The sequence below is a fragment of the Anoplopoma fimbria genome, chromosome 18, assembly GCF_027596085.1.
Source record: "Anoplopoma fimbria isolate UVic2021 breed Golden Eagle Sablefish chromosome 18, Afim_UVic_2022, whole genome shotgun sequence".
Lineage (NCBI taxonomy): Eukaryota > Metazoa > Chordata > Actinopteri > Perciformes > Anoplopomatidae > Anoplopoma > Anoplopoma fimbria.
Window position 1 is genome coordinate 23,571,212 of NC_072466.1, and position 12,112 is coordinate 23,583,323.

At 45.3% G+C, this 12,112-nt stretch overlaps 1 protein-coding gene across 7 annotated transcripts in view; it reads left to right on the plus strand.

Moving 5' to 3' along the window:
• tab2 (TGF-beta activated kinase 1 (MAP3K7) binding protein 2) overlaps window positions 1–12,112 on the plus strand; it is a 41,021-nt gene that overhangs the window by 22,953 nt on the left and 5,956 nt on the right. For 6 of the 7 annotated variants that reach the window (XM_054618368.1, XM_054618372.1, XM_054618371.1 and 3 more), the window contains exons 2-5: window positions 4,947–5,137; window positions 6,073–7,768; window positions 10,337–10,497; window positions 11,575–11,668. In XM_054618368.1, coding sequence (XP_054474343.1) covers window positions 5,036–5,137; window positions 6,073–7,768; window positions 10,337–10,497; window positions 11,575–11,668 — 2,053 coding nt within the window. In that variant the 5' untranslated portion in view covers window positions 4,947–5,035. The remainder of the gene's footprint in view (window positions 1–4,946; window positions 5,138–6,072; window positions 7,769–10,336; window positions 10,498–11,574; window positions 11,669–12,112) is intronic. The other variant, XM_054618369.1, reaches the window with a different exon arrangement.

The window sequence follows — 12,112 nt, forward strand, 5'->3', positions numbered from 1 at the left end:
GGAAGGAATGGAATGAGAGGGAAGTGCAGCAGACCCTCCTTGGGACTGCTGCTGTTTGGCTGTTTCCATCATTCCACTGCATTATGAGGTGAACCACACTGCGAGCTGCTCAGCTGAATCCAGTCCACATTACAGCATAGCAAAGTCGTTAACCTTCTAACATTATGTAGTCCCATAAAAAATCCAACCGATCAATATGTATGTCATCTCGGATAGTTTTTGTCCCTTCCAGAGTGCATCCTTTGCAACCTCAGGTGTAAATTACCATCTGATATTTGACTTATTCACAGCTCTGTTCTGCAACACTCAGGTGCAAAAGTAGTCACTAGGAAATGAGCAGTTTTTCGACAATAAGATCGTGAGTCATGCACGCAACTGGATATTGGTCCTTTGAGTGCTTTCAGCAGTTTGTATGCAGCTCTGTAGTACAGTATCTTGTGAATGTGCATGGGTGTCAGTGTATGCACTACACACACAAAAACACACACGCATATATACACACAAGCATGTACGTAGAGACTTGGTCACCTGCCAGCGGCCCTCAACAACGTCCACTGCCAATTAGTCCCCTTTTTATTTGTTTAAATTCTTCTGGACCAAGACAACAGCAGTTAGACATTCCATGCAATGCCTCTGGGCCGTTCCTTAAAGCCGCAGAGGATGTTCCTGATTGAAGTTCACATGGAGATCCCTACTGTTTCCACTGTATTCAATGTTTACCACATTTAAACCACCGATTTCTTCGGCAGATTCGGTTTGACGAGATCAGCGCAACCCCTCACGATCAGAGCAACCAGTCTCTGCACGCTGAAGAGAGAAAGGCATTTTGATTTTTTTTCCCAGTAATGTGTAGCCCCTTTGTTTATACCACCTTGTTTTGTGTGGGCTATCTCAGCGGCCACAGCTCCAGGTGCTGGGCCGCTTTTTCTGCCAAAGGCTCCCCGTTGATTATTTGTACATTTTTTATTTAGGCTTTAATTAATTTGGACATTTTTAAGGTGCATTCACTTCAGCGGAGTGAATGAGCCCATTGATGGAGCATGGCAGGCCTGCTACTTGCAGAAATGAGTGTGGGACTGTGGGTCAATGCTTTGGCACGGTGAATAACAGCCTCAGCAATGGAAGCTTTGTCTCTATCTCTGCTGGCAGCGCAGCACTGCCCCGGGCCCTGTTCCACCAGCTCCTCCGGGGACTGCAAGGGCTAATCTGCCCCCCCTCGGAGCCACACACACACACACACACACACACACACACACACACACACACACACACACACACACACACACACACACACACACACACACACACACAGGCCGGCCTGAGGCCTATAATTCCGTACAGTGAAGAGGTGTGGACCTTTTTGTTTTTGAAGCCAGGAAACAATCTAACCACACTGTTGACCTGTAACTGGGTCAGCCGCCAAGTAGTGAATTTCCTTCCCCACAATGCTTGAGCTGCCCAGCGTCCCGAGCGGAGCCTGAATGGCGGACTGTTGTTCTCTGGCTCTGGTGCAGTGACGTCTCATTCCCGGGTCTGTAGTTTAAACAAGTAGATGTATTAGGCTCCAAAAGTTGTGTGTGAAGTTGAATACTTTAAATGCCTCGTTTTAAGATTTGCTGCAAAAGTCTAATCTGAGATATGACAAACTGTTCTCCTCTGGTGTGCATTTAGAGGCTCGCCATGCTGTGTTTTTTGCTTCTTCTTTTAACAAAATGAAGTCCACAGTCAGTGTTATTACTAATAGCAAAATTTTTGAATTCATTATATTGCAAAAGAGGCACCAAAACAGCATTGACTGATCCAGATTAGGGTTGTAATAGTATACAGGTATCACTGTATACCATGGTATTAAGACTGGATAGATTCTCCCAGGCAAAGGACCAACCAGCAGGATCCTATTGACCCAGAGCAGTGTTTTGCAGTCTGGCTGAGGTCACCTGTTGGATAGCCAAAACTACTGTAAATTATTTTATGTGTATGCATGTATATGCCCAGGGCTTTTATTGTGAAAGTGAAGAACGTAAGGAGTTGATCTGGTCTGCGCTGCCTTTTGTCAAGGTTGATAAGTAAATAAAGTTTGTAGTCCTGGATCTCGGACTAACATCCCTATTAATGTACACTATAGTGAATGTCTTGAATATGTCTGTAATTGGTTGAGGGCTTTATTTGTGGTGCGAGCTCAGATATTCAACTTTGTTCTGTCTGTTTTCATAATATTCAAGTTCTGGTCGAAGGTCTCACGATTTAAAAAAAAAAAAAAAAAAAAAAAAAACTGACTGAAAAAAAAAAAGACCCCACATTGTTTAAAGGGCTCAATCCAGATCCAGATGTTGATGAGTTCTCTCTTTCACATGGGGCTCGATAGGCAAAAATAAAATGCATATCCTTCTTTCTATTGTCATTCTCTGAGTCATGCTTGGCCTTACCTTCCTACTGCCCACTGAGGGCAACTTAGGGTTGAGCAAGCTCTCCAATCGGTTAGCTTCTCGGTAGCTTCTCATGTCCCTCTCTCTGAGTTCAGGCTCCTCCTTCCAGCTGGCGCCCCACTATTGACGGTAGCCAAATGGCTCCTCCTCCTGTTATCAGCCACATCGACATACAGATTCTCTGCAAAGCCGATTTAGAACTCTTTAGTTATGGCATTACACATCCTCATAGCTCAGATAAAACCGAAGCACAGCTGCTCAGATAAATACTCTGTCTTCCCGGTAGACATCTTTGCCGGTGGGATTTGAAGTTCTCTCTTAACTTTTCCCTCATCATCGAACTGTGCGTTCAGGTATTTCAGAGCTCAAAATTCCCTTTCTCTAATGCATCACAATTGTCGTCTTCTCACTTGTTCCCCTCACATTGCATTGATCACCACGGAGCACAACACAAGGGCGTTCGCTTTATGTGTCGCAATGTTTTGAATGGCATATCCAAACCTCCCACAGCAAGATGTTTCGAAAGAGTGCGGTCAGAAGAAAAGTGTGGGATAACACAAAGGCATGGCTGTCATGCACTTAAGCTTTGGAGTTCTCACGACTGTTCTGTTCCGGGACACTTTCTGTCTGTATTTCTAGGCTCTTCACGTAGCAGGGTAAAGGTCGGAGAGAAGTGAGCTTGTACCTGAAGGCGTGCCAGATGGATTCCCCTGAACTAGCTTTTTTTTTAAAAACCTGGATCCAACGAGCAAATGAGAGACCAGTGCACGGCAAGAGTCTTGAGCAAAGCCTCGGCTGCTGTAGCGGAGTTGCACGGTGGCTAGTAGTATAATGGTGTGGTTGCCTTGGACAGCTCCCAGGTATGAGTATAGGTTATGTGTAGAATGTGGATAAGTAAACAGTCAAGCACAACCGTCAGTGAACACCTACCATTCCCTCATTTTTCTAACAAGGCAACATTTGAAACCGACATTTTGACAGTTTATGAGGTACAACTTGGTAAAAAATGATATCATTGTTATACAACAGCCCTGGAATAATACTACATCTGTGAATGTGATAATGTATATTGTGGTGCTGTATTTGGAGGTGTACCGATTGTTTGTTCTAACCTTTTTGACCATCCAGTTATTTTCCAGGTAGGGTAGACTAAATAATTGAAACACATCTCAATCTTAGGATAATTAATCGACACACTTCAGGCTTGTAAATTTTGCTCGTTGGAGCAGCGGGTCACAGCAGCACATTGGAGTAAGGGAGGTTTTGGCGTTTCGCAGTTGAAAAGATATCCGTTCAAATCTGGATAACTGATGGCTTCTCAGCTAGCTTACACATAACTTGCTTTCATTTCAGTAGCTATAGAACATTCTCCTGTAATAGTTGATGATTTTCTGACTATTGAGGGGGTGCTTATTGTGTTCATTTCTGGTCAAATAAAATATTAGAAAACCAGTGTTAAGCCATCCACCTCATTGGTAAGCACTGGGTTTCTTAAGTCCTTTTTTTTAAAATTTGAAAGTAGATGTGGGGGCAGATAGACATGGCAAAAGGACTTGGGTCCCTTAAGTAACCCTTTTCATATGACATTAAGGTAAAAAAGTGATCCTGGCAACTGTCCCGTTATAGCCCAAACACATGCATGAAATAATAAGAAATGAAAATGCATTTCGAAGCATTTTGTAGAGCTTGAAAGATACATTTTTTCTCATTAAAATGCTGCACACAACTCCATGCAGCCCCCCTTTTTGTCTTGCTTCTAAACATGAACTAAATCTATTAGTAAGTTCCACTGTGTGTGCAGAAAGTTTGCTGGTAGGCCCTTTGGAAAAGCCTTTTTTCTGGGTCATTCAGGGTTAAGGAATAAATATAAATGAATGTCCCCCATTTCTGGGTTAGACAGGGGCAAAACACAGTTTATAGCCTGTCAGGTCTGTCTTCGTGCAATGTCAGAAATCATTTTAGATTCTCAAGGATCAACTGTTCTACAGAGATGCCTTGCGTTGGAGCTTAACAGATCTTTACACTGAGATTTTCCTCCGGAGCAGACTACTGTTGGCCCCCTCCTTCTGTCCCTAATACGCGAGTGTTGATGTTAAGATCAATTGGAAAGGCTGGTTTTCAGTAGTCAGTCAGAGGTGGTTTCCTCCCTCTGTTACTCTTTTATTAAGGAGCTCTGTGCGGAGGAGGGCTTCTAAAAATGAATGCCATCTATCCTCGTTAAAGATCGGGGAACTTTTATTTTGAAAGCTCCCAACTGTAATGAAATCGACAACCTCAAACGTCTGACGGATGTCTTTTAGAGTGGACTTGCAGTACACCACATTGGCTCCTTCTCTGCCACTTGGACATTTTTTTGTAGTAACAAAACACAGACTTCTCCAGCTCATATTACTTTGTGAAGATTCCCTTCCCACTAGAGAAATATTGGATTTTGCGTATGTTGTTTTTTTTTTTTTTACGATATGTAGGGAACTTTCTCATCGGATGCTTTCCTTTTTCCTTTTCTTTGTTTGAATTTAGAAGATGTTCAAGATGAAGGCGGTTTGCTGCCACGACTGACGCCCCAGTGCGCTGAACAGAACGAGCAGTCCTGACCTGGCAACATACGAATGGCCCAGGGAAGCCACCAGATTGACATTCAGGTTTTGCATGACCTGCGCCAGAAGTTCCCTGAAGTCCCAGAGGGTGTTGTGTCCCAGTGTGTTCTGCAGGTGGGCAAGTTCAAACACCTGAGCCCCAGAGCTGTATATGTATAGATAGTACTATTTAACATAGTAAACAGAATATTTTTCCGACTATATCCTGCCCTCTTCATATGTTGGTCACAACATTAACAACATTTTTTGATAAAATAAGATTTTTTCAATTTTTTTTTATATTAACATCAACATCAGACTGAGCTCTGCTGCTAAGTAGTGGTGTAACGGACCATTGTCGATCCGTAATCCGTACAGATCATCCCCTTGCGGTTCAGCACATTTATTTCACATTTTAACTTTAACCATCACAGTGTGAAGTGAAGCTTTACTGATGATCGTTATCTGCCGATATTCAGGAAAACATGCAATAAGGACATCCAGAATTATACTTTTATTAGTCGGAGATCTCTGATAATGTTGCATGGTAAACAACCAATCCCTGTTTAAATTTACAGGAGGAGAATGAAGGCTCTGCTCAGTTACATTATGATGCGTTCAGGCTCTGTTCAGTGAGAATTAGTATTGGGCAAAGGTAAATTAAAACATTTCCATGATGTGTTCACATGTAATCTCGTAAAGTGTTTTTTTGGTGATAAAATATACAAATATCTGAGGGTAAAAATAAAATAAATTCGATGTAACCTGACATTAAGTGTTTTGTTTCATGTCAGCCTGTTATATTTAAGTGTCTGTACCTCTGTTTCTTATTATCTCACTGGCTTGCGCAACAAATAAACAAAGCTGGTGTGTTTCCATAATCATAATCGTATGTAAGTTAGACAAACTGTACTTACAATATACCAAGCCAGTTAGGACATTTTTGATTTGATGGTAAAACAGTATGTTTAAAAACATCTATGAATCTTAGCCTTGTTGCCTTTTAGGATTCTCATCTGAAACAGTGATGTTGCACACTAAATTGATTTTCCTCTCGGTCTCTCCTCCAGAACAACAACAATTTAGACGCCTGCTGTGAATACTTGTCCCAGGTCAGTCCGGGCTACCTGTACAGCGAAGAAGGAAACCTCGGCTTCTCCGACGATCCCGGCTTCATCAGGCTTCGTAATCACATGACCCAGCTGAACCTGGGCTTGCAGTCTCAGAATGTGCACGCGGCCCCGGTCCGGGACGGCCTGAGAATGAACGGCAGTCGAACTCTGGCCCACAGCCTGAGCGACGGGCCCCTCCAGAAAGGCACGGCCCCCACCACTGACTTCTTTCCGCAGGATCCCCACACAGCCCCAGTGCAGGTGCCCCCCAGCATCAATGTGTTTGGCGGGATGGAGCCCACACGCAAACCGCAGCCTCCACAGCACCTCGGACTCTACCCTCTGGGTGGCAAAGGATCAACTATGGGTGTCCAGCAGACACCGCGCTTCAACCCCATCACCGTGACGCTAGCGCCCCATATCCAGACGGGCCGCAACACACCAACTTCTTTGCACATACACGGCGGTCCACAGCCGGGCCTCGGCAGTCCGCAGGGTAACTCCATATACATCCGGCCCTATGTTAGCCAGTCTGGTACGACCCGGCAGAACCAGCAGCAGGGAGGCAGGGCCCAGTACAGCCCCACCTCCCAGCCCCAGCAGCAGATCTACCAGATCTCACACCCCTCCTCCCTGTCTGGCTCCTGGTCCGGCCCTCAGCACGCCTCCTCCTCACATACCTCACAGCACCAGACCCAGGGCCACCAGACCTCTCACGTCTACATGCCGATCAGCTCCCCCACGAATCCCCAGGCGCCCTCCATCCTCCCTGCTGGAAGCCAGGCCTCTTCCTCCGGCGTCTCATCATGCTCCTCTTCCTCCTCCTCCTCCTCTGTCATGCCCACCTCCCTGTCCACCATCAGCCAGTACAACATCCAGAACATCTCCACTGGCCCACGGAAGAATCAGATAGAGATCAAACTTGAATCTCCTCAGAGGAGCAACTCCACAACCACGACTGCAGTGCTGCGGACGGGCAGCGGGCCCCGGTCCTCCTCCACTTCCTCCTCCTGCCCTTCCTCTTCCTCCTGTTCGACCGGGGTGGCTACTGTCCCCACCACCCCTCTCTCCATCGGAGGCCCTGGTCTGAGCCGCAGCCAGCCCACTGTTTACATCTCTGCCAGCCCGCCTACTGCTGCTACCACTCCCTCTGAGGAGGCTGTCGTGGCCTCAGCCGGCTCCCGCTCTCAACCCAAGTTTTACATTTCTGCCAACGCCTCCAGCGACGACAGTGGGGGTAGGAACCCTCCCACAGTCTACATCTCAGCCAACCCTCCATTGCAGGGGCCCTCAGGTGCCAGGAACATGGGGGGCCAAGTGAGCATGGGCCCCGCGTACATCCACCACCATCCACCGAAGTCCCGTGCCTCTCTAGGAGGGGGAGGCCCGGCTTCTTCCCCCCGCGTGGTGGTGACACAGCCCAACACCAAATACACTTTTAAAATCACAGTGTCCCCCAACAAACCCCCTGCTGTGTCCCCTGGAGTCGTGTCCCCTACGTTTGAGCCCAACAACCTCCTCAGCCTTCCCTCAGACCACCACTTCGTGGAGCCAGACCCGCTCCATCTCTCAGACCCGCTGTCGCCACACAGGGAGAGGCCGAGCGAGCCGCGCAGACTCAGCATGGGCTCAGATGATGCAGCATACACACAAGGTGAGCAATGCCCATGTCTGTATGCCCTTAGAGAAACAAATGCAAAAGACCAAAAATAAATAAAAAGGAATGAAAACACCACTTTGCAGAAACACGTCGCAAAGCTCTCCTGTTTGCAGATACATTTGTGTCTTGTTAGAGCTGTTTGTTTCCCCGTTTATTGGTTGTTTAGCTAATTTCAAGTGGCATAAGAGTGCACAGTGATGAGGCAAAAAGACCAGTTTTTAGACCTAGTAGCATGCAGTTCTTTTGGTTTTTTTCTCCCAGCGGTGGGTCAAATGCTTTTTCCATCGTTTCCTGCCAAGAAAGTAATTTTACTATAAAGTGTACTGTGTGATTTACACAGTCTCTTTCCATAACATTGACTGATAATGTATTTCTCAAGCCAAGTTGTGTATACTCTGCTCTCCACGTCCGTCTCCATGAGGTAGACAAAAGTAAAGGTGACTCGCTCGGTGAGGGCCGGTGCGGTGACGTTAGTGTGAGTCTTCCACACTAAACACCGCGTTAGCTCTGACGACCCCTAAGACTGGTGGATTCTGTAGCATGAGTCAAACTATCAGGGCACACTGCTGTTTCCTTTTTGGGCTTTTGACTGTATCACGTGTGAGTCACCGGCTGTGGCTCCTGCACGGCCGTGACTACCACCAAGAGGGGCTTCACAGCGGGCATGCTGCCTCTGCTGCTGACCCTCATAAGCCAATTTGACACCAAAACTGTAGCTGGTAAAGACCCACCTGTCTTCACTTAACTGTTAATTAAATATGAATTGCTAATGTTAACCTACACCAGTCACACTTCACACCAGATCTGTAGCCGTTACTATTTGGCAGCAGAATAACGTTATTATAATTACATAATGTGGGCAAGTAAAGGCATTTCTTTGGAGCAAAAGTTAAAGAAAAAGGTTTTGTTTCTCTGTTGGATCCTATTTCATAATGTTGGAACACCTCTAATAACAGTCTGAGCCTGTCAGTGGCTTAAACAAGCACTTTTAGGGGACGTACGTTGACGGGGAGGACATGCACCGAGCGATTTATTGCAGCATGTTTGGCGGCCGCTACCGCAGCGTTCTCCCAAATTTATTGTTGTCCCCAATAGCTACTAAGAGACAAAAACATGGGAAGACAGGGTCCAGGTTGAAAAATACACATCAAGCCTGGTGCCATAAGACATTACCCTTTTGATTATGCAAGTATTTCTGCTGGACACTCCATGTTTGTTATTGTGGGTTGTTAACATCACACAGCCAGACAACATCTTATGAGCTAAATTTAGACTCAAGTTAAAAAAAAAAAAAAAAAAAAGAATTCATATAGTCAGATGTGTTTCCGATCATTCAGTGGACCTGGCTGCCTCCTCAAATTCCTGAATCTCATAAAACAACAATGAAAGTAGGAGTTGCTGAAGTGATGTGGCTTGACCTATATTGCCATCCTAATTTTGTGAATAGTTTAGGAGAAATTAGACCCTTTGATCTAATCAGGTAAGACAGGGTCATATCGATGTCTGAGCAAAGAAGAGAACAGTCAGTCGGCTATTGTACAGCTTACTTGAAATGACAAAAAAATATTGCGATGGGTTTGCCAAGAAGGGTGATACGCTTAGAACAGTATCATTATCACATAATAAACATAACGATATGTTGAATCCAGCAGCTAAACACTAAGACTATTATCTGTCGCTGTGAAACATTAAGGATCCTTTGCCTTATCACAGCTGAAATGAAATCACTGTAAAGCACTGAAACACATCACATGCATCGTGTTCAGCTATACAAGTGTTGGGCTCACGTTTTCATACTGTGTGACTTGCAGTAAGCAAGCAGGTAGCAGTTTAGCGCGTAAGAAGGATGTATTCAATTTGTCCATGGTGTGCAATCAAACAGCGATGGCAGATGTTATTGATGGCCACTTAGATACTTACACAAAAAACAAACTATTCGAACACAGCGCCTTTGTTTAAAAAGCAGAAAATGATCTTTGTGAAGTGGCATTTGATTGTGTGTAGCAGGAAAGAGAGTGTTGTTTGTCATTGGACGTGTGCGTGGGAGGAGTTACGACCTGTCAACGGATCCAGGAACTATAATGAATTATGGGACAGGGGCTGTAGAGACTTGAGCAGAACATGTGCACAGTGAAAAGTTCTGTATTAAAACACTTCTTGCCTGCAGCGGTCTTGTTACCGGGATACATCTGATCTCTTCGTGTTCCCACAATAGGTGATGAAACGCAGGCTGATAGACAACAGAGGGGAATCTGATGTAGTTCCCCCGTCTCTCCTTACACAAAGTTGTTTTTATGCTCTTTGACTGGTGTATCTGAAAATGTCAGTACTGTATATCCACAGCAATTATCCTCAAAGTGATTTTATACCCTGTTTTGATTTGCAGTTTTAAGTTACAGGGAGTTTCTTAATGTATAATTCTTTTGAATTCATTCCCCTCTTGTGATTATGTGTCATGCTGAGTTATGCGTACGTTTTTTCAGTAGCTGTTTGCCAGTGAATGCATGTAGCACAGAGCTGATGTCAGTGTCGTCTGTGTGTGTGTGTGTGTGTTTTCTCCAGCGTTGTTGGTCCATCAGAAGGCCCGCATGGAGAGGCTGTGGCACGAGCTGGAGCTGAAGAAGAAGAAGCTGGAGAAGCTAAAAGAGGAGGTCAACGAGATGGAGAACGACCTGACCAGGAGACGGCTGGAGAGATCCAACTCGGCCTCCCAAATTCCTTCTGTAAGATTCAGTCAGGGATTTTTAAAGATGATTTGATTATGTTTTGCTTTTATTTAAGAGTGACAGTGGAAATACAAACAGGAAATGGCATTACACACACCCCTTATGTAATGCTACAAAGGTTGCTGTTATATGGTTTGGGTCCTAACAATTAGCCAGTAACCCAATTCAAATTTTACAAACTGATATTTATTGTTGAGAACAGTAATCATCAGCTTTAGAGTTGCTAGTCATATTTCCCAGCTATCAACAGAAAAGTTGGGACATTTGAAAGGGGAAAATATCAAGGAATTTCAACCAACATCTTTCATTGGCAGATCAATCATAAAAAAACAAAATACAATCAGATTTTATTAGCAGTCATCAGAGATGTTCTTCATAACTGCAAACAGATGCTTCACTGGTTATTACTGACAGCTAAAAAGCTGAGCAGACAAAACAAAATGATCTGGGTCACATTGCCATTCTTGTTCCCTACTCATGGCACATCAATACACCCTGACACTATGTTGATTACAGGGTCTGTTTATGATTTTGGCTGATATAGTTCCATATTTTTCTGGACTTAGCTTCACGGTTCACTTTGGAGCTGTGCAGCAAGTCCTGCAGCTAAAACGGTGACAGTGAGAGTTCAAAAGAAAACGTAGAAGTCAGCACGTCTTCATATTTATCGTCAGCGCAACTTTAATGTTTATGAAAAGATCTGCAACTGTGAGTTTGTTGAAAACCTCTCGGGGTTCAGATCAAGTGCCTCTCTGAGCTTTTTGTGGAGTCGGCTGTTTTTGTCAGTTGTTACAGTTTGAGTCAACGGGGGGGCCGTGAAGTGGCAGCGGAAGGTCAATTGGCTGGTGCTGCTGAATTTAGTAGCTCCTCGGTTCTGTGTTGTTTACTGAGGCAAGCCAGCTCTGGAGAGCGGAGCAGCTCTCCTCCTGACACCGTCACAGATCCGCTCCACTGACTCTGAGAACCATTTGCACCTCAGAGCCGCCCGTGCGTGCGTGCGTGCGTGCGTGCGTGCGTGCGTGCGTGTGAGAGAGATGGTTAGCCGGCTGATCCCCTCCTGTTATTCTTTTTCAGATCGAGGAAATGAAGCAGCTGCGATGCAAAAACAGGTTACTGCAGATCGACATTGACTGCCTCACCAAAGAAATTGATCTCCGTCAAACCAGAGGTATGATTCTCTCTCTGAAATATAATCATCAATAGTTGGGTTTTTTTAAAGGTTTTTGGGTCTTAAACTGGGGCTCAGCTTCTGTGTGCGTCTGAGTTAAATAATAATACAGTAAACAGTAAGTCACTGAGTGAGGGAGACCAGATTTTTGATCCAGGATCTGCAGCTGCTCACATCCTCTCCGCACACACACTCAAGGTGCAGCCATTGTGCTGTTAACTACCAGTTCTTCCTGAATTGCATCCTGTCGCTGGTCGGTAAGAAGGGATTTATTGGCCCCCTGGCAGTACTCCACCGCTGACAGAAACAGAGCCGCCGACCAGCAGCCTCACACAGGTGATAGAGAGCCAAGAGGCGGCTCACATGAAGGAATAGCACCCGTCACAGGCCTGGTGGCTCCTGTGATTTAATGTCAGACAGAAACCGTGGCCATCTATGTTGTCA